The sequence below is a fragment of the Tursiops truncatus genome, chromosome 3, assembly GCF_011762595.2.
Source record: "Tursiops truncatus isolate mTurTru1 chromosome 3, mTurTru1.mat.Y, whole genome shotgun sequence".
Taxonomy (NCBI): domain Eukaryota; kingdom Metazoa; phylum Chordata; class Mammalia; order Artiodactyla; family Delphinidae; genus Tursiops; species Tursiops truncatus.
The window spans coordinates 69,244,413-69,266,808 of NC_047036.1; the positions used below are offsets into that span (position 1 = coordinate 69,244,413).

The window sequence follows — 22,396 nt, forward strand, 5'->3', positions numbered from 1 at the left end:
CCGCGCCGCCACGCGCTCCACCCGGAGCGGGACAGCTAGCGCGGCTGCGCACCGCGCGTCCCCGCCGCTTCCTTCCCTCCCGACTCTTCCTTTTCCTTCTCCAGGCCCACCCCCCAACCCCGGCGCCGGGAAGGCGCCTGCGCAGAAGCTGCCCTCTCCCTCCTCCTCCCCCGCCCTTCCTTCCCTCTGCTCCTCCTCCCGTGCCCCGCCTTCCTTTCTCTCTCGTCGATTTCACTGAGCGCTCCAGGTTGCGAGCAGTTCAGTCCGTTTTCCCACTACCCCGCCCCCCTTCCTCTTTTCTCCCCACCCCTCGCGTCTCAGCCCCGTGGAGGATGAAGCGGCTGCAGTGGCCCCAGCCCCAGCAGCGGCACCGGCGGTGGCTGCGGTGGGGGTGGCCGGAACTGGGGTGGTGAAGAAGCGGTGGCGGCGGCGGCCGTGGCGGTGGCTGAAGGAGCAGCAGCCGCCCCAGCCGCTTCCCCTGTGCTTCCCTTCCTCTTGAGTGCAGCCAGGAAGTTTTTCGCTTCTGTGCATGTGTGTGTGCGTGAGTGTGGGTGTGTAAGGTGAAGATTTGGGCGGCGTTTGTGCAGGCGTTGGTTTTTTTGCCCACTTCTCTTCCCGTAACCCGGGTAGCTCCCGAGCCTGGGCTGTGGCCCGAAGAGGGGGCGCGGCGGCGGGCTCTCTCCTTTTGTTGTTGTTTCCTCCGCCTGGGGAGCTGAAGAGGGGACGCGCCTGGGTGGGGCGGCTCGGAGCCCGGGCCTGGTGGCCCCCGGGGCTCCCGGGCGGGCAGGGTAGGGCAGAGTAGAGCGGGCTTCAACATGATGGCGGCCGAGGCCGGCAGTGAGGAGGGCGGCCCGGTCACCGCCGGGGCAGCAGGAGGCGGCGGGGCCGCGGGCTCCAGTGCCTATCCGGCAGTGTGTCGGGTGAAGATACCCGCCGCCCTGTCTGTGGCAGCCGCCCCCTTTCCTGGGCTGGCGGAGGCTGGAGTGGCCGGGACTCTGGGTGGCGGAGCCGCTTTGGGGTCAGGGTTCCTGGGACCCGGGTCTGTGGCGGGGGCACTGGGGGGAGCCGGACTGTCAGGGGGAGGTGCTGCTGCTGGCGTGGCTGGTGCTGCCGCCGCCGGACCTGGCGGGGAGATGGCTTTCACCAAGGGGACCACTTCGTTGCCTGCTGAGACCTTCGGGGCAGGCGGCGGATTCCCTCCTTTGCCGCCGCCTCCTCAGCTGCCCCCTTTGGGCGCGGGCCTGGGAACAGTGGACGAAGGTGACTCTCTGGATGGACCAGAATACGAGGAGGAAGAGGTGGCCATCCCGCTGACCGCTCCGCCAACTAACCAGTAAGTCAAGACCGGTGTTTTGGGGGAAGCTGACTCCTGGAAAGAAGTGGGAAAACATGCCTCGTTCTTTCAGCTGTTACTCGTTGTGAAAAGTTTTGAAGCTTATGGTTCTGTGAATAGGGATTTAATTTGATCACTCATCTTCCCTACAGGCACACTCCCTGGCGGCTTGGTATATTTATTGCTCCTCTGGGAAGATGTAAAGTTTTAAAGATGGGAAGCATGGGAAAATGTGTATCCAGTGAGAACCGGATATGGTTCTGCCCCTTCCAAATTGAGGTGGCGTCCTGGGATTCAGCTGAGCTTGCAGCTACCAAGGCAGTCGTAGTCTGTATTAACCTGGTTGTGTTCCCTGTTGAAGCTAGATGACTAGTGAGAAGCTTGGAATACAAGCATTTAAATGAGTATTGTGTTAATATCATTCGAAACATGCATTGGTCAGAATGCTTTGTTTTTGTTGCACTGCAAATCCCAGCTTCTGCCTGTTGAAAGCATTGCGATGCAGAGAAGTCTTTGGATCACTTTTGAAAACGTGGGTCAGCGAGAAAGGAAAGTTCTGTTAATTACAGGTGTGGTTAAGGGCTCATAGTCCAACAATATTTGTAACTTGTGCCGTAGAATTCCCATTTATTAATATTAGTGTAATTCTTCTATAAGTTGAAGCTTTCTAAGCACAATATTGGAGCAAAACAAAATTAATAGTGTGCTTCCCTTCAACACTTTGTTGGTGGCAAATACAGTATTCTATTTGAAAATTAATTTTGACAGTCTACTGCGGAATATATATGACAAATGACTTTTCTATATATAGTACCTCCCCCTTGTTCTCTTCATAGGTGAACTTAGGTATGTATTTATAAAGCTGGACCTTGGTGAGAGGAAAATGTTGATGGGAAGAGGTAATAGTAGGTAAAATTTGCTTTATAGATCCCTCATATCTGTCTTAATTTTCCTTTAGAATGTTGACAACCTTGGTGAGTATCAGAAGAAGAAAGATTTGGTTTCTGTGTTGACAATCACTCTAGACAATTGCAGGTTTTTTTGTTTTTTCGTGGGTTTTGTTTTCATTTGTTTTTTGTTTTTTTGATAATCTTTGGAAGATTTAAAAAGGACTTAACGAATTAGGACATTTTTGACTTAAGGCTACATCTTTTGATGGAAAAGTAAAGTTAGTCTTTCTTAGGTCAGCCATGGTTTAGGGGTGTTGTATTCCTTTTATGTTATTCATTGTGAGTTCAATTTTTTGGTCTGATTTCATACCAACTTATCATTTCACATCTGTGTATTGTAGACTTTTCTGAAGGTGTTCTGAGGGTGTTAAAAATTTTAAATATACTGCACTGTTTACACACCTTCAAGCCTTTTTGAAAAAATCACTTAAGTATTAAGGTTCCTGTGGTTACGATAAAGTGCAACTTTTCATTATGAAAGAATATAGGCTTATGCCAGTTATTAACTAAATTGAATTAGGCATATTTAGTATATTGCAGTTTTAAATATTTTTAAAGGTAGAATTTATTTTGTAGAGCAATTTTAGCTTCACGGCAGAATTGAGCAGAAAACACATAGTGTTCCCATTAAATTTTTAATAATAAACTTGAGTGAGTATATAGGAAAAATTATGTTTCTGAGAAGTCCATTTGAGATTTTCATCATTATTGTTTGTATTTGGGAATAAAAATATTATTTGTGTGACTGTGTATATGAGAATTGTGCCTGTTCTAAAAGGTATCCTCCATTTCTAGTATGTTTTTTAAATTTGCCACTGAGAAGTACAAATTTCCCTCTTTTCTTTATCTTAGATATCAACCCAAAGTCACTGGAGGCAATACAGTGTAGTGGTTAAGCGTGCAAATTCTGAAGTTAGACAAGATTTGGGTTGGAATCCTGACTCTGCTACTAACTAGCTGTGTGATCTTGGAAAGGTCAGTTTCCCCATCTGTAAAATGGGGACAATAATGGTGTCTCCCTCATACGGTTGTGTGTTTTTTTTTTTTTTTTGCGGTATGCGGGCCTCTCACTGTTGTGGCCCCTCCCGTAGCTGAGCACAGGCTCAGCGGCCATGGCTCACGGGCCTAGCCGCTCCACAGCATGTGGGATCTTTCCGGACCGGGGCACGAACCCATGTCCCCTGCATTGGCAGGCGGACTCTCAACCACAGCGCCACCAGGGAAGCCACATATGGTCGTTTTTAAGGTTAATGAGAACCCCCTGAACATATTCAGCACAGTATCTGGCACATAGTAAGTGTTCAATAAATTAGTAGTCTCGCCATATAATAATATACAATTTTATTGTCATTAAATTGCCTACTAATTCTATTGCTATAGGAACTCCCTTACTAATAACTATTTGAGAGAATGTTTTGAACTCCGAAGGCCTGTCTACCAAGATTGATTATATCAAAAATTTTATTTTAAATTCATAAAGGCTTCTAGCAGGCTAAGCAGGTTTAGAGATGGAATTCAAGTGTTTTCTATAAATTCCTATTTTTAAATAAAAGGAAAAGCCTTAACGACTTTGTTAAATAATGTCAAATCTTTCATAAAAGTATTGAAGAAATGCTTTTGGACTAATATATGATTACTAGTGACTGGTCACCTTAGTTATTGATAGCATGATATTAAGGAGGTTCAGGTCATAGGATCGAGTCCACAGTGGTTTGTTAGATAGACCAGGGTTCCCTGGTCATGGAGTTCAACCATGTGTCCAGCTGGTTCAGTGCTGTTGGTCACAAGAGTCAAGTGACAATATGTAGATAGACCAGTGCAAATATAATAACACTATTAGTATTTTGTACCTTGTTTTTCTGTGTGCATGGTGAATCATTAGTCTCATGTTTATTACTGAGCATTTTCATTAGTTGGGTTAAGGCGAGAAAAGTTTGTAGAATTATAACTATTACATGTATTTGAATATTCTTTTTTTGTGTGTGCAAAGTTTGAGGAAAAAATTTTAAAAAGAAAAAAATTCTCCCCATATATTTTTATGCTATAAAAGGTTCTGTATCTAAAATTGCTAACAAAGTTTTTTTTCAATACAGGTACTCCCTGTATTGTTATGTAGCTGCTTTTCGTGGTCCTTGTTATTTCTTTCTCTTTTCCCCAGGGGTGAGGGGTGATAGGAAAGGAGAATAGTTCCCTTAGTCCACCATCAATTATGTACAGAGATTTTTAACTATGAGCCTGCAGTAGCAGGAGGCTCTTGGGCTGAATCCAACTGACATATATATTGCTTGCTCGTAGTATATTTGGAGCATTTAGTGATTACTTGCCACCATTTAAAAATAGGAAAACTTCATGTTTAAGAAGTCTCGATTTCTAGCACCACTTGAGATATCAGAGGAGTTGGCTCTACCTGGTTGCTGTTCCTGCTTGAGAATAGATTTCTAGAGCTGAGTAGTGATTGCCCCATTTAGGTGAATTCTGAGCTCTACAGTTAACTGTGGTTACTACCAGGCCTGCTTTGCCTTTGATGTTATTTGCCTGGCATCTGGCTTAACTAGATCTTACCCTGGACCTAAAACGCAGGCTTTCTCAAGCCTGAAAGTAGAAGAAAAAAGAAATAAGGAATGTAAATAATACCTTTCTTTTCCTTAAGAATCATCTTACTGTTTCTACAAAAATAAAATCATTCTTAAGTCAAATAATTGTTAAATGTTAGTACTAAGACATGTAGCATTCATTAACTTTGTCACCGATTGCATTGTAACTCTGGGTGAGTCATTATTTCTTAATAAAAATGGGGGTGAGAATTGAAGAGATTAGTTATGGACAGAGTGGTTCCTGACCAGGACCAGATATTTTTGCTATATGAGTAGTAGAGCAATGTAGTAGGAGCTTAATTTAAGAGATACAACAATGAGTAAGATTCCCCTTTTCTTAATGTGTCTCTAGTAGAAAGTTAAGTTACCAATTACTGTCAATTCAGGCTAGCTTAAGATAAATATCATGAGTGAAGTATGAGCAAAGGGTCATGGGTGTCTAAAGAATAAGATACTTATATAATTAGAATCAGTAAAGTCTTAGAGGAAAAGTAGCAGGTATGTTTTCAATGCTGCTTAATTTATTCTGAACAAGAGGTAATTGGTTCCTATGCCCTTTGCCTAAAGATTTTGTCAGGTAGAAAAGAATTACAAATTAATGAGTATAAACTTTTGACCTTTAGTGAGGAGTCTGTCCTACTGAACTCTTTTTTTTTTTTTTTTTTTCGGTACGTGGGCCTCTCACTGTTGTGGCCTCTCCCGTTGTGGAGCACAGCCTCTGGACGCGCAGGCTTAGTGGCCATGGCTCACGGGCCCAGCTGCTCCGCGGCATGTGGGATTTTCCTGGACTGGGGCACGAACCCGTGTCCCGTGCATTGGCAGGCGGACTCTCAACCACTGCGCCACTAGGGAAGCCCCTACTGAACTCTTAATTATTTACCTGTGGTCTGGGGTAGGTTGAAGGGGGTGCCTACAGTTAACTGAGAATACACAGCACTACCAAAGGCTTGAATTGGTCTGGATCATTGATTAGCCACTCTAGGGAAACCAGGCAAACATTATTGACAGAGCCGAAAAAAAAGACCCAAAAGCCAAAACAACAGCAACAAAAAAACCTGAAAGGGGTAAATTAGAAGAAGAAGGGGAAAATAAAGAGGTCTTTTGGTTGCTTTGCTCCCTATCTCTTTACTAGCCATTAGGGAAATGAGAGAATGCCTTTAAGAGCAGCTCAAATACTCCGAACAGTACCTCGGTGGGGGCAGGTGATGGAACTTAGAGCGATTATTGTCAGGTATCACTGATGACATTTCTTGGTTGCTTACTACCTAATAGGAACTGTTCTAATTGGTTTACATGTGTTGTTGTAGTTGCCTACTGCTTCACTCCAAAACTTAGTTGCTGAAACATTTATTTGCTCTTGATTCTAAAATTTGGGCAGGGCTTGTTGGGGACTGCTCCATGTGTCACCTGTTGGCTATAATGTCCAAGGTATCTTTTTAACTCATAAGTCTGGTACCTCAGCTGGGATGGCTGGAACAGCTGGTGGATAGCTGGGCATCTGTGTGTGTATGTGTGTATCTGTGTCCATGTCTCCCCCCACCCCAACTTCTCCATTTCATTAGCTTGAACTTCTCCACAGCATGGCAGATGGGTTCCATGAGGGAGCATTCCCAGAGGACAGGCCTCACCTGCCAACACTTATTAAACCTCTCTGTTCTTCATGTTTGCTAACGTTCCAATGGCCAATGCTAATCACGTGAGTCAGTCTAGATTTAGTGTGGGAGTGGGCTATAAAAGGGCACCAATATTAGAAGGTGAGATTTCTTGGGGGCATCAGAGTAACTGCCTACTGCATGTATTATTCATTTACAAGTAAATATTAGATAATATTAGAATACTAGTGGTTAGGGAGAGCGTGGGAGAAAGGGCAAGTACTTTGAAGTTTTTCCCTTAGGGTCTACATGGTAAATTGTCTTCCATCGAATGGTCCAAATATTCCCACAATATATTCTGCTTCTGACCACCATTATCTTAATTTTAAACCAAAGATACTGAATATGGATGTTGGTTATGGCTCATTGTTTGAATATGCCAATGTATGTATGGTGTTATCTTGAAATCACCTGCAGTACATTTCAGTTGTGGGCTAAATAAAAAATAGTTGTTATCAGGTAAAATGTATGGATAACTTCTCCATATGTCTAATCACATCTCAATGGGATTTGGAGTATGCTTTTAGGTGTTCCAGTGATTACATGATTTTGTGAGTAAAACAATGAACATTGCGGGGGGACAGAAAGAAATATAAAAGAAAGTACAATGTAGCTGGACAATAAGGCATTAATGATATAGAAATAAGATGATAAAATTAATCTACGGACACATTGTACTAATTTTTCAAATTAGAGGATAGTTTTGGAAGAGTTGAAAGAATGAGAGTGTATGAAAGTGATTTTGAAATTTTATACTGTAATTCTCTTTTACTAAAGCTTTATAGAAAGTTTAATTAGCTTTTTGTAGCATCAGTATTTGATGTTATAGTAGTTCCTCCTTATCCACGGCTTCACTTTCCACGATTTCAGTTGCTCTCGGTTGACCATGGCTCAAAAATATTAAGCGGGGCTTCCCTGGTGGCTCAGTGGTTGAGAATCTGCCTGCCGATGCAGGGGACAGAGGTTCGTGCCCCCGTCTGGGAAGATCCCACATGCCGCGGAGTGGCTAGGCCCGTGAGCCATGGCCTCTGAGCCTGCGCGTCCAGGAGCCTGTGCTCCGCAATGGGAGAGGCCACAACAGTGAGAGGCCCGCATACCACAAACAAACAAACAAAAAATATTAAGCAGAAAATTCCAGAAATAAGCAATTCATGAGTTTTAAGAATTGTACACCTTTCAGAGTAGTGTGATGAAATCCTGCTCCATCCTGCCCAGGCATGAACCATACCTTTGTCCAACGTATCCTGCCATCACTTAGTGGTCCTACCTTGGTCGACAGATTGACTGTTGCACTATCACAGTGCTTGTGTTCAAGTAAGCCTTATTTTACTTAATAATGGCCCCAAAGCGCAAGAGTAGTGATGTTGGCAATTCGGATATTCCAGAGAAGCTGTAAAGTGCTTACTTTAAGTGAAAAGGTGAAAGTTTCCTACTTAAAAGGGGATGAAAAAAATCATATGCAGAGATTACTAAGATCTACAGTAAGAACGAATCTTCTATCTGTGAAATTGTGAAGGAAAAAGAAATTCATGATAGTTTTGCTGTTGCACCTCAAACTGCAAAAGTTATGACCACAGTGTGTGATAGTGCTTAGTTGAGATGGAAAAGGCGTTACATTTTACAGAAAGATATTTTGAGAGAGACTACATTCATGTAATGTTTATTACAGTATATCGTTATAATTGTTCTATTTTATTATAGAACATATAATAAATGTTATTGTTGTTAATTTCTTACTGTGCCTAATTTATAAATAGGTATCTATATATGGGAAAAATAGAGTATGTATGGGATTCGGTACTAATTTGAGGTTTCAGGCATGCCTGGGAGTCTTGGAATGTATCCCCTGAGGATAAGAGAAGACTACTGTGTAATCAGGAGAGTGATATGCATAGATACATAGTATTTTAGTAAACGAGGAAACTCTTTCATTGACCATTGCAGAAGCAGACTCTGGTAGAGTGACTTGCTTAAAAGGTCAAAGAGCTAGGTGGATCTGGGACAGAATCCAGTTCCCATGATTTTTTAGATATGTTTCGATTTGAGTAATATTTAATTAATTTTTGCGGGGGGAGGAAGTGGAAAGGCAGAGGCCCATTATTGAGTAATCATTTACTATATTCTAGGCAGTTTACATAGGTTATCTCATTTAATTCTCATAACTATACAGTGAGAATAGATATTACCCACATTTTTTTTTTGTTGAGAAAACTGATAGAACTGGAATTCTCATGCAAATACTTTACTTGTTCCATTTCAGTGCATATAATACACACATATATACGTGCACCCATACAAAACTTAATATACTCCAGGACTGGCTAGTCATGGGGTGTTGGACTGAATTATATCTCTCCAAAATCCATGGATTGAAGCCCTAACCCCCAGTGTGACGGTGTATGGAGTTAAGACCTTTAAGGTAGTAATTAAGGTTAAATGAGGCCATAAAGGTGGATCCATAGTTCTATAGGACTGGTGTTCTCATATGAAGAGGAGGAGACAAATGGGAGCACATGTGAACAGAGAAAAGACCATATGAGTTCACAGTGAGAAGGTGGCTATCTATATATAAGCCAAGGAGAGATGCTTCACTTAGAAACCAACTCTGTTGGCAACTTAATCTTGGACTCAGCCTCCAGAACTGTGAGAAAATACATTTCTGTTGTTTAAGCCATCTAGTATATGGAATTTTGTTATGATATCCTGAGCTGACTGATACACTGCATAAACCTGCATCTTTAAAAATGGCTTTGGAGGATTTGGAGCAGATTAAATGCTCATTTACTACTTGAGAAACAGGGTCTTCATGCCTTTATTTCCTATTTTTCACTGTAGGAAAGAAAGCGTTTCCTTATACTTTAGCTTCATTCTTCATGAGTTCGTGACTTAACATCTCCTCTTTTGGCTATACTTGTGTTGAAAGTTGGAAAGCATTTAAATGCATGTCTGATTATTATAGTGTGAAAAGATCCTACACAAGATTGTGGGTGGTAGCTGTAGAAAACCTATGGGTGAGACATTACTCCAGGAGATTTTCTGTATTCACTCTGTGTTCATTGTTGTAACATTCAGTGTTACTTTTAAAATTCTTCTCTTTTATGTATCTGTCTCTAGCTAAGGGAAAGACCTAGAGATATCCCTCTCAATTCTTTTAAGTCTTCTTTGTAGGTATAGCCCACGACACTGGGTTCACAGTTAAGATACTTGTATAATAGTAGAACCATACCTCTCTTCCATCCATGTCTATCTACCTAAATATTGATTTATCTCTCAGATTTTCCAATTAAACTTCTTATTTTGAGATAATTGTAGATTCATATTTAGTTGTAAGAAATAATAGAGATGTTTCTTTCACCTATTTTTCCAGATATATGGCAATATCTCGTGATATCACAACTAGGAGTCAATTTCATTGATATAGTTCATTTATTCAGATTTCACCAGTTCTACATACACTGTGTGTGTGTGTGTGTGTGTATGGTGTTTATTTAAATCTATGCGGTTTTATCACATGGGTAGATTTGTATAATCATCACCACAGTAAAGATACAGAACAATTTCATTACTCCCAGGATCCCTTGTGTTGTCCTTTTATAACTAAACCCACCTTTCTCCATCTTTAACCCCTGGCAACCACTAATCTGTTCTTCATTTTGTCATTTCCAAAAGACTATATAAATGGACTCATACAGCTTGTAACCTTTTTTGGTCAACGTCTTTACTGGAGTATAATTGCTTTACATTGCTGTGTTAGTTGCTGCTGTATAACAAAGTGAATCAGCTGTACGTATACTTATATCCCCATATCCCCTCCCTGTTGCGTCTCCCTCCCACCCTCCCTATCCACCCCTCTAGGTGGTCACAAAGCACTGAGCTGATCTCCCTGTGCTATGCAGCTGCTTCCCACTAGCTATCTATTTTACATTTGGTAGTGTATATACGTCCATGCCACTTTCTCACTTCATCCCAGCTTACCCTTCCCCCTCCCCGTGTCCTCAAGTCCATTCTCTACATCTGCGTCTTTATTCCTGTCCTGTCCCTAGGTGCTTCAGAACCATTTTTTTTTAGATTCCATATATATATATGTGTTAGCATACAGTATTTGTTTTTCTTTTTCTGACTGACTTCACTCTGTATGACAGTCTCTAGGTCCATCCACCTCACTACAAATAATTCAATTTCGTTTCTTTTTATGGCTGAGTAATATTCCATTGTATATATGTGCCACATCTTCTTTATCCATTCATCTGTCGATGGAGACTTAGGTTGCTTCCATGTCCTGGCTATTATAAATAGTTCATACAGCATGTAACCTTTTGGAATAGCATTTGTCACTGAACACAATTCCTTCAAGATTTATTCAAGTTCTTGCTTGTATCAATACTTTGTACCTTTTCATTGCTGAGTAGTATTCCATGGTATGGATATACTACAGTTTGTTTAATCATTCACTCATCAGAGAACATTTGGGTAATTTCCAGTTTTAGCTATTATGAAAAAAAGCTGCTATGAACATTTGTGTTTATGTTTTTGTGTGAACATAAGTTTTCATTTCTGTCAGATAAATGTCCAAGAGTGCAACTGCTGGATCGTGTAGTAATTGCATATTGAGTTTTATAAGAAACTGCCGATCTATTTTCTAGAATAGCTGTATCCTTTTACATTCTCACTAACAATTCATGAGTGATCCTGATTCCCTATGTCCTCACTCCTAACCATTTTTTATTTTAGCAATTCTCATTGCCTAGTGATCACTAGATGCCTAGTGATACCTCATTGTGGTTTTGATATGCATTTTTCCTAATGATTGATGATATTGAAACTTCTTATGTGCTAATTTGCTATCTGTATATCCTCTTGGGTGAAATGTCTGTTCATCTCTTTTGCCCATTTTCCAGTAGGCTTGTTTGTTTATTATTGAGTTTTAAGAGTTCTTTATGTATTCTAAATATTAGTCCTCTATCTGATAATGTGGTTTGCAAATATTTTCTCCTATTCTGTAGCTTGTCTTTTTCTCCTTTTAACAGGGTCTTTCACAGAGCAAAAGTTTTTAATTTTTATGAGGCTTAAGTTATTAATATTTTCTTCTATAGGTTGTGCTTTTAGAGGCAAGTCTAAGAACTCTTTGCCTAGCCTGGATCACAAAGATTTTCTCCTATGATTGTTTCCAAAAGTTTTGTATTTTTATGTTTTACAGTTAAGTCCATGATCCATTTTGTTTTCTTTTTTATAAAAGATATGGTTTAGATTGAGGTTCATATTTTTGCCCAGGAATATCCGATTACTCTAACACCATTTGTTGGAAAGGCAAATATCTTTCTTCCATTGAATTGCTTTTGCACTTTGATAAAAAATTAATTGGGCATATATGTGTGGGTTTACTTCTGGGTTCTTTATTGTATTCTGTTGGTCTGTATGTCTCCATTTGCTGATATCACACTCTTGATAACCGTAGCTACATAGTAAACCTTAATATTGGGTAGAGTGATTCTCTTTTCAATATGTTTTTAGCTATTCTAAGACATGTCTTTATGTATAAATTTTAGAACAAGCTTGTCCATGTCTACAAAAACTTTGTTGAAATTTTCATAGGAATTGCATTAAAACTATAGATCAGTTTTGGGAGAACTGACATCTTTACTATATTGACATGGTATGTTTCCATTTATTTAGTTCTTTGATTGCTTTAATCAGCATTTTGTAATTTTTAGTATATCAATCCTGTATGCCTATTGTTTAATTTGTACTTTTGTTTTTTGGTTTTGTTTTATTTGGAGCAGTTTTGTAAATGTTATTATGTTTTTAAGTTTCCACATGTTTCTTGTTAGTATATAGAAATGCTGATTGATTTTTGTATGTTGGTCTTATATCCTGTGACCTTGCTAAACTTACCTTTTAGTTTTAAGAGACTTTTTACAGATTCCTTGGGATTTTCTACATAGACAATCATGTCAACTGCAAATAGGGGCTGTTTTTTTCTTTCTTTCTGATCTGTATGACTTTTATTTCTTTTTCTTGTCATATTGCAGTGGCTAGAACTTCTAGTACTATATTGAATGAGAGTGGTGAGAGCAGACATCCTTGCTTTGTTCCTTGTCTTAGGTGGAAAACATTTAAATGTGTTTTGCCATTAAATATGATGTTAACAGTAGCTGTTTTGGGGGGAGAGTGGATAGATGCTCTTTATCAAGTTGAGGTTGATCACCTCTCTTCCTAGTTTACTGTGAGTTTTTACCATGAATGGGTGCTGGATATTTTCAAATTCTTTTTTCTGGGTCAATTTATATGATCATATGATTTTTTCCGTAGCATGTTGAGATGGTAGCTTACTGATTTTTTTAATGTTGAACCAGCCTTGCATAGCTGGAATAAATCTCAGTAGGTTATGGTGTATAATGTTTTTCAAGAATTGCTGAAACTCAGGTTTTTGATGTGTTGAGAATGTTCGTGTCTAAGTTCATGAGAGATATTGGTCTGTAGTTTTCTTGTGATATCTTTGTCTTGTTTCAGTATTTGAATAATACTGGCCTCATAGTATGGGGTAGGAAATGTTCCCTACTCTTCTGTTCTTTGGAAGAGTTTGTGAAGTATTGGTATTAATATTTGGTAGAATTCTCTAGTGAAAACATCTCAGCATGGGATTTATTTTTTTTGGAGATTTTAAATTATGAATTCATTTTAAATGGTTATAGGGTTATACATCTTATTTATATTATTTTGGTTGGATTTTGGTAGTAAGTGGGTTCATTTCTTCTAATTTGTCTAACATAGCAGCATAAACTTGTTTGCATTATTACCTAGTTACCCTTTTGATGGCTGTAGAATAGTGATATTCTCTTTTATTCTTGATACTTGAATTTGTGTCTTAACTCTTTTTTGTTTTGTCAGTCTTGTTAAAGCGTTATCATTTCTATTAATTTTTTCAAAGGGTTAGCTTTTTGTTTCATTGATTTTTTTTTTTCCCTTATGGCCTTGTTTTAAATTTCATTGATTTTTGCTCTTATTTTTATTGTTCTTTTTTTCTGATTGCTTTGGGTTTATTTTGTTCCTGTTTTTCTAGCTTCTTGAGGAAGGAATTTAAGATGATTGATTTGAGACTTTCCCTGTTTCCTAGAGTAAGCATTTAATGCTATACTTTTCCCTCTTAACCCATCTTTAGCCATATTCTGCAGCTTTTGATATGTTGCCTTTTCATTTTCACTCAGTTCTGTGCTTCTTTTTTTTAACTTTACATTGAGACTTACATTTTGACTCATGAATTATTTAGAAGTGTGTTGTTTCATTTCCAAGTGTTTTAAGATTTACCAATTGTCTTTCTGTTATTGATTTCTCGTTAGAGTCCATTATGGTCAGAAACATACCCTTATGATTTCAGTACTTTTAAATTTGTTGAAGTTTGTTTTATAGTCTGGGATTTGGATATGGTCTATCTTGGTTAATGTTCCATGGATGCTTGAAAAAAATGTGTATTTGGCTGTTCTTTGGTGGAATGTTCTATATATGTCAATTAGATTCTTCTGTTTGTTTTGTTCAGAACTTTTAAATCTTTCCTCATTTTCTGTTTAGTATTTCTGTGAGTTTCTGAGATAGGAGTCTTAAAGTTCCCACTATAATTTTGAATTTATCTATTTTTTCTTTCAGCTCTATCAGTTTTTGCTTCATATACTTTGGGGCCCTGTTGTTTGGGTGTACACATTTAGGATTGTTATGTATTTCTGGTGGATAGATCCTTTTATCATTATCTAATGTCCCTCTTTTGTCTCTAGCAATTGTCTTTGCTCTTAAGTCTATCTAATAGTAATATAGCAACTCCTGCTTTTATTTTGTTTACCTGTACATTTTTCCATCATTTTACTTTTAATGTGTCTTATTTTAAGTGATCTAATTATAGAGAACTTATAGTGGGGTCTTTTTTTTTTTTTTTTTAGTTCATGCTATTAATCTGTCTTTACTTGGTGTATTAAATATGTTTATAGTAATTATTAATATTTTAGGGCTTAAGTCTGCCATTTTACTTTTTGTTTTCTGTTTGTTCTCTTTCTCATTTCTCTTTTTCTCTTTTCTTGCTTTCCTATGGGTTACTCGAACATTTGTTAGGATTTCATCTTGAAGTATTTATAGTGTTTTTTCAATATATCACTTTGTAGATACTAAAATAACATATGTAATTTACCACAGTCTATGGGTATAAGCATTTTATCAATTCGAGTGAAGTGGGGAAACTATTCTTCCACTTAGATCCCTTTACCTTCCCACTTTGTAAATATTGTTCTCTTGACTATTTCTTCTACATACATTGGGCAGCTTTTCTGATGGTGTTAATATTTTTGTTATTGTGGTAAAATATACATGACATAAAACTTATTTTAATCATTTTTAGGTGTATAGTTCTGTGGTATAAAGTACATTCACATTGTTGTTCAACCATTGTCACCATTGTTCTCCAGAACTTTTCCATCTTCCCCAGCTAAAACTGTACCCATTATACACTAACTTTCCAATCCCTTTTTCCTCAGCCCCTGGCAACCACCATTTTACTTTCTGTTTCTATGAATTTGACTACTCTAGGTACCTCGCATAAATGGAGTCATAGAATATTTTACTTTTGTAACTGACTTGTTTCACTTAGCATGTCTTCAAGGTTCATCTGTGCTGTAGCATTTGTCAGAACTTGTTTCTAAAGTCTGAATAACATTCTAGACTTATTGCACATTTTGTTTATCCATTTATCTGTTTGTGGGCACTTGGGTTGCTTCCCCTTTTTGGATATTGTGAATAATGCTGCTTGAACATAGTGTATTAAGTATCTGTTTTAGTCACTGCTTTCATTTTGGGAATAGGAATTTTTGGGTCATAGGGTAATTCTGTGTTTAAGTTTTTGAGGAATTGCCGTATCATTTTTGATAGCAGCTATACCATTTTATAGTCTCACTAGCAATATATGAGGGTTCTAACTGCTCCATATCCTCACCATCACTTGTATTTTCTTTTTTTTTTCTTTGTTTGTTTTTTGGATTTTTTTGGAGATGAAATAGCTATCCTGATGGGTGTGAAATGGTTTCTCATTGTGGTTTTGACTTGCATTTTCCTAATGAATAGTGATGTTGAGCATCTTTTCATGTACTTATTGCCTTTTTTATATCTTCTTTGTAGGAATGTCTCTTTTCAAGTCCTTTGTCCATTTTTTAATCAGGTTGTTTGTTTTTGTTAAGTTGAAGGAGTTCTTTATATATTCTGGATATCAGTCCCTTTTCAGATAAATGGTTTGCAAATATTTTCTCCTGTTCTGAGGGATTGCTTTTTCACTGTTGATAGTGTCTTTTGATACACAGAGGTTTTTAATTTTGATGAACTCCAGTTTTTTATGCCTGTGTAATTTTTATTCCATTCATCTGTTATGGTTTTAAAACCTCTTGAGTAGAAAGGTAGTCTATTGTATTTACCCATATTTTTGCTTTTCTCATTGTGCTTTCTTCTTTCCTGATGTTCCAAGAGTCCTTGTTTTATCAATTGAAGAACTTCCATAGCCATTCTTGAAGGATACATCTGGTAGTGACAAATTCTTCTAGTTTTCCTTTGTCTGCTGTGTCTTTATTTCCGCTTCATTCCTGAAAGATAATTTTGTCAGATACAGAATTCATGGTTAACAGTTCTTTTCTTTCAGCACTTGAAAAATTTTTTGTTACTTTCTTCTGACCTTTGTGGTTTCAGATTAGAAAACTGCTGTCATTTGAGTTGGTGTTCCCTATAGGTAATGCATCCTTTCGATGTGGTTGCTTTCAGGATTTTTCTTTGTCTTTCGTTTCAAATATGTATGTCAAGGTGTAACTTCTGTGGGTTTACCTGTTTGTGGTTTGCTCACTTTAATCTGTAGCTTTACATCTTTCTCCAAATTTGGAAGTTTTCAGCCATTTGTTGAATACTCTTCAACTCTACTCTTTTTCTCTTCTTTTCATGGGGCTCAAAATGATATGGATCTAGATCTTTCATTATTGTCCCATCCATCTACGAGACCTTGTTGTTTTCAGTGATTTTTCTTTTTTGTTCATATTGGGTGAATTCTGTTGATCTGTCCTCAAGTTCACTGATTCTGTTCTCCATAATTCCTACTATTGAGCCCATCTAATAAGTTTTTGGTTTTCTTTCTTATTGTAGTTTTCAGCTCTGTAATTTCTTTTTGTTTTTTTTTTTTTTTATATTTTCTATTTCTTGGGTTGAATTTTGTCTGTTTCAAGAGAATTTGTAATTGATGGATGGAGAATGTTTATGATGGCTGCTTTACAGTCTTTGTCAGATAATTCCAATGTCTGATTCATATCAGTGTTGGCATCTGTTAATTGTCTTTTTCTCATTCAAGTAGTGGTTTTTTTGGTTCTTAGCATGATGGATGATTTTTGATTGTATGTTGGACATTTTGTCTTCCATGTAATGTTTTTAAAATCAGTTTGTCCTGTAAGTATGATTTTTTTTTTTTAATTTGGCTGCACTGGGTCTTAGTTGCAGCATGCGGGATCGTTTTTCGGTTGTGGCATGTGGGCTGTTTAGTTGTGGCATGTGGGCTCTATTAGTTGCACCATGTGGGATCTAGTTCCCTGACCAGGGATTGAACCTGGGCCCCGTGCATTGGGAGCACAGAGTCTTAGCCACTGGAACTCCACCAGGGAACTCCCCCCATAAGTGTGATTAATATATATTTACTGTAGAAAATTTGGGGACTATTGAGAAATACAAAGAAAAAAATCACTTTTCTATTGCCAAAGATAGTTCCTGTTATGAATAATACATAACATTTATCTGAAAGGAAATATGTACAGGTATGCTTTGGAGGTATTATATTGCAAGTTCCATTTCAGACTACCACAATAAAGTGAACATCACAATAAAGCAAGTCACAGGAATTTTTTTGATATTCTATTGAATTAATTTTAATTTATCCATATTAAAATTATGTTTATGGTGGTGGGATGAATTGGGAGATTGGGATTGACATATATACACTAATATGTATAAAATAGATAACTAATAAGAACCTGCTGTATAAAAAATAAAGTAAAATTCCAGAAAAAGGTACAGAAAATTATATATGAATTCAGAGAATACAGGCGATCATTAAAAAAAAATTATGTTTACACTGAACTATAGTGTCTGTTAAGAGTGCAATAGCATTATGTCTAAAAAATACACATACCTTAATTAAAAAATACTTTATTGCTAAAAAAAATTAACCATTATCTGAACCTTCAGTAAGTCATAGTAGTAACATCAAAGATCACAGATCACAGATCACCGTAACAAATCAGTAATAAGGAAAAATTTTGAAATATTGTGAGAATTACCAAAATGTGACACAGAGACACAAAGTGAGCAAATGCTGTTGGAAAGATGGACTTGCTCCATGCAGGATTACCACAAACCGTCAATATGTAAAAAAAACAATTATTTGCAAAGGACAATAAAGTAAAGCACAATCAAATGAGATATGCCTGTGTATATCCCCATCCCCTCAAATATAATTGTAGCTAACACTTTCACAGATGAGGAAATTGAGGTAAGGAGAGTTTTAGGTAACTTTCCCAGATCACAAAACTACCAAATGATTCAACGCAAACTTTTGATTCCCGGGTTTATGTGTTTAACCACTGTGGTACAGTCTCTCTTGTTCTGTTTGTTTTTTTTTTTCTCCCCCTGTACCACTTCAGAAAAATTGTTTCAGTAGGAGAATGAACTTATTTTGGGAGGGATAATCAATAGGTTAACAGCCCTCTAAAAGGCATTTTGAATAGTGTTTATTTTAAGTAGTTCAATATATATGTCTATAGGTACTTGAATGTGTTTATATACATATATATTACACATATGTGTGTGTTTGTGTGTGTATATATATATACACACACATATGCATTTTGGAAGATTATCTTAGGTAGTAGAGAAATGAGTTTTGATACCTCTTGTTAGGCATCCACTTGGGAATATTTAAATAAATGAATACCTCCTTCCATTTGAATGGGAAGCAATAACAGGCTTTTTTTTTCTTTTTACAGGCTTTTATCTTCCTTGAAAAGAAAGTTGTGTTTTTGTTTTTGTTTTAAGTAAATCATTGTTAGCTTCCTTACTCATTTATTGAGGAACAAATTGTGTAGAAATTCTTCCACGCATTATTTCACTTAGGTGACTGTAAGGTCACCCATCACATGTATGTAGTGAGCTTGGTTGTTTATCCATATCAGCGAGTTTTAGGGTAGCTGTCTAAGAATTGATTTAGGGGAAATTCCTAATTATTGGGTTAAATAGTGACTGTATGAGGGCTTAGGAATAACTCACTACCTTTTAGTTTCTACCTAAGAAAACTAATCCAGTTATCTAAAGTGCAATTGCTACTGTATGTATTTACTTATGGGACACAGCAATGGTAGCATGATGGTAAGAGAAATTAAATATCAAGAGAAATTAAATCTTCAGCAATTCTTTGGAATCCTATTAGAATTCTCTACATTTGTCATTGCTGGCAACTAAAGATGAGTTAACGATGTGGTTTGATGTTTGCTTTTAGTCATTACATAAATTTGACTTTTCATGGAATTCAGCAAAAAGGAACACACTGACAGGGGTTGTATCCTCTAGTTAATAGAATTCATGAATATTATCCTCAGAATATTTTCATCATGAAACCATTTTGAAATAATTATAAAAGTGAATAGCATTTAAAATACCTAATCATTTTATTTGACACTGTTTTTTAGGGACCTATTCTGTGTAATTTGATAAAATGACATCACTACAGAGTCAGAAATCATACAAAGTCTTAGAGTGCTGTGGAGAAATAGTACAATACGTTTTAATAAATTAGTATTAACTTCCATGGAAATAATATTATTTGCCTAGTGCACAGGGCCTGTGAATGAGTACAGTGGATGAGAGGTTGAAATGTAATAGCTAGCAGACATATCTTGATATGTTGTAAATGCCATGGTAAGGAAGGAGTCTGAGCATTGTCCTGTAGGCATGTGGAATCCATAGAATGCAATCTTTTTCTACTTAAGTTTTGAAAACTTTTTTTTTTAAGATTTCAGTCAATTTGCCCTTTTCTCCTTTCCCACTTCAATGTAATCATTTACTGTAATGGTTCTTTTCTACTTCCTAAATTGCTTTGGAATCTAACTTTTTTAAAATCTCCTGTGGCTTCAAACCTCATTTTCTCTTTCCTTCTGTTGGGGTAGTCATTAATTTTTCCCTGTCCCTGATCTCTCTCTTTGCCAATTAATAATTCGTTTTGCAATGGTTTTCAGAATTTTCTAATTTCATCCAAGTAAAAATTAAGAAACTTATTGTACATTGTGACAAAACTTGGGTGTGTGTAAATACAAAGAAAACCAAAAATTGCATGAAAAATACCCTTTTTAATGACTACTTATGATACATTTTGCTGTCTTTTTAAAAACTCTATTCTATTCTACTTTAAAAAAAAAGACATTGGTGGAGAGTAAATTGAATTCAAGACTCCCAGCAGTTTTCAAAACTGCTTTATATTACTGCCAGCATGATTTTTAAAATACAGACTTTATTGTACACTCTCTTGAGACCTTTCTGTGAGTCTCCATTGTCTAAGTGAGTAGTGGCTTTCAAACCTAGTTTTGACCATGACTCACCAAAAGAAATATATTTTACATTTGTGACCCAGCGCACACATATAAACAAACATATATAACAGAAACAAAGCTTAATGAAACAGTACTTACGCTTACTACCTGGGATGCACTCTATTTATTGTTCTTTTCTATTTCACTTCATTAGAAAAAAGAAAACAAAACTGATTGTGACCTGCTAAATTGATTTCTTGACCCAATGTCTTGAGACCTGCAGGTTGAGATAAGAAAATTAAAGCTTTATTACGACATATAATGCCATTTTACACTGTTCTCCAGTATTTAATTTTTCATCAATACTATGCTGTTTATTCCTTAAACTTGCCATGGTATTTTCTATTACTCCATTTACTATTCTGTCTGGGGTGCCCTCTCTCTTCCTTGATTGTGTGACAAACTTTGTTCATTCTTCTGAATTTAGCTCAGATGTTACTGAAGGTGGTGGAGAATGACAAAAATAAAAGTTTCTTAAGATATGATGACAGGGATCTCATCAAACAAACTTGGAAAGAAATGTTTTCTTAGAGAAGTAAACCACAATATCTTAAATTAACGTGGTGACTTGAAGATGCTTTCTGTTTAGAAAGATCTGACAGTAACAAGTTGGTGGTATTGACATATTTAAAGAATGGGGATTATAGCAAGTGACATAGTCATATTGGACTCATAGAAAATGGAGCCTTATTCAGGGTAAGTGTGTCAGTGATCATCTATAAGTTCAAGCGAGTGGGAGCCCAAGGATGAAACTTCTTTGTTTCTGGTGCAGTTTTTTTCTTTTTAATGCTTTTTAAAAATGTTCTCATTCTATATATGAATTATATATATCCTTTGTGCAGATTTCGTGCTCAGTAAGCAACCTCCCCCCACAATTTTTTAAGTTGAAAAATCTGCAGAAAAGTTATAAGAATAGTGTACTGAGTAACTATATATCCTTTACCTTGACAGTTTGCCACATTTCGTTTATCCTTTTATCTTTATACATCCACATATTGTACATTATTTTTACTAAACTGTGAGTTACTTGCAGAGATCATGTCACTTTCCTCTTAAATACCTTATCTTATATATCCTAAGAATAAGGGCAATAGCTTACATAGTCAAATATAATGAATTAAACACTAACATAGTATTCATATATCTTCAGTTATTTCTGTAATGTCCTATATATCTGGTTTTTTTTGTTTGTTTAATTCCATTTAATTGTTATATCTCTTTAGTCTCCTTTAACCTAGAACAGTCCCGTCAACTTCTTTTTCTTCCATGATATTGACCTTTTTTTAAGAGTCTAGGACAGTTGTTTTGCAGGATATATCTCTATTTGTATTTGTCTGATTGTTTCCTCATAATTAGGTTCAGGTTAACCATTCTTGGCAGGAATACTCCATTGGTTCTTGGTACATCATGTCCAGGGTGTATGATGTCAGTTGTCTTATTGATGAGGTATATAAGTTTGAACTTGGTTTAGGTAGATTCTACCATATTTTGCTATTGAAAGGTAATTAATAAATAATAAGTACCCAGGGGTTTTAGTATTCATTGATGATTTTTACCTGAATCAGTTATTATTACTCTGTTGTAATGGTATGGTAAAATGGTGATTATTATTTTTTCCTATTTATCATTCCTTTGAAATTTATTAGTTAGCATTCTTCATTACACAACCTTGTGATTATAATTTGGCTTCCCACTTAACAGGCTTTCAGGGGTAAAGTAAGCTGGGAAAAGATGTGTGAAGGCATTTTTTTTTTTTTTAGAAGATGTTGGGGGTAGGAGTTTATTAATTAATTAATTTATTTTTGCTATGTTGGGTCTTCGTTTCTGTGCGAGGGCTTTCTCTAGTTGTGGCAAGCAGGGGCCACTCTTCATCGTGGTGCGCGGGCCTCTCACTATCGCGGCCTCTCTTGTTGCGGACCACAGGCTCCAGACGCGCAGGCTCAGTACCTGTGGCTCATGGGCCTAGTTGCTCCGCAGCATGTGGGATCCTCCCAGACCAGGGCTCGAACCCGTGTCCCCTGCATTAGCAGGCAGATTCTCAACTGCTGCACCACCAGGGAAGCCCTGAAGGCATTTTTTGTTGTTGTTAATAGAAAAATTGTTATTTTGGTTTCTGTATTAGTCACTTGTGAGCTTTGTTAGGATGGATCAACAACCTCGAATCCAGTCTGCTATCGAAACTTGACTAATTTGAATTTGAGTAGCAGATCCTGGAGAAGTCACCTTGGCT

General features: G+C 37.3%; 1 protein-coding gene across 4 annotated transcripts in view; it reads left to right on the forward strand.

Moving 5' to 3' along the window:
• Positions 1-233: 233 nt before the first annotated feature.
• RASA1 (RAS p21 protein activator 1) overlaps positions 234-22,396 on the forward strand; it is a 108,843-nt gene continuing 86,680 nt past the window's right edge. For 2 of the 4 annotated variants that reach the window (XM_073802275.1, XM_073802278.1), the window contains exon 1: positions 235-1,333. In XM_073802275.1, coding sequence (XP_073658376.1) covers positions 816-1,333 — 518 coding nt within the window. In that variant the 5' untranslated portion in view covers positions 235-815. Of the gene's footprint in view, positions 1,334-22,396 lie in introns of all 4 variants that reach the window. The other 2 variants (XM_073802277.1, XM_073802276.1) reach the window with 2 other exon arrangements.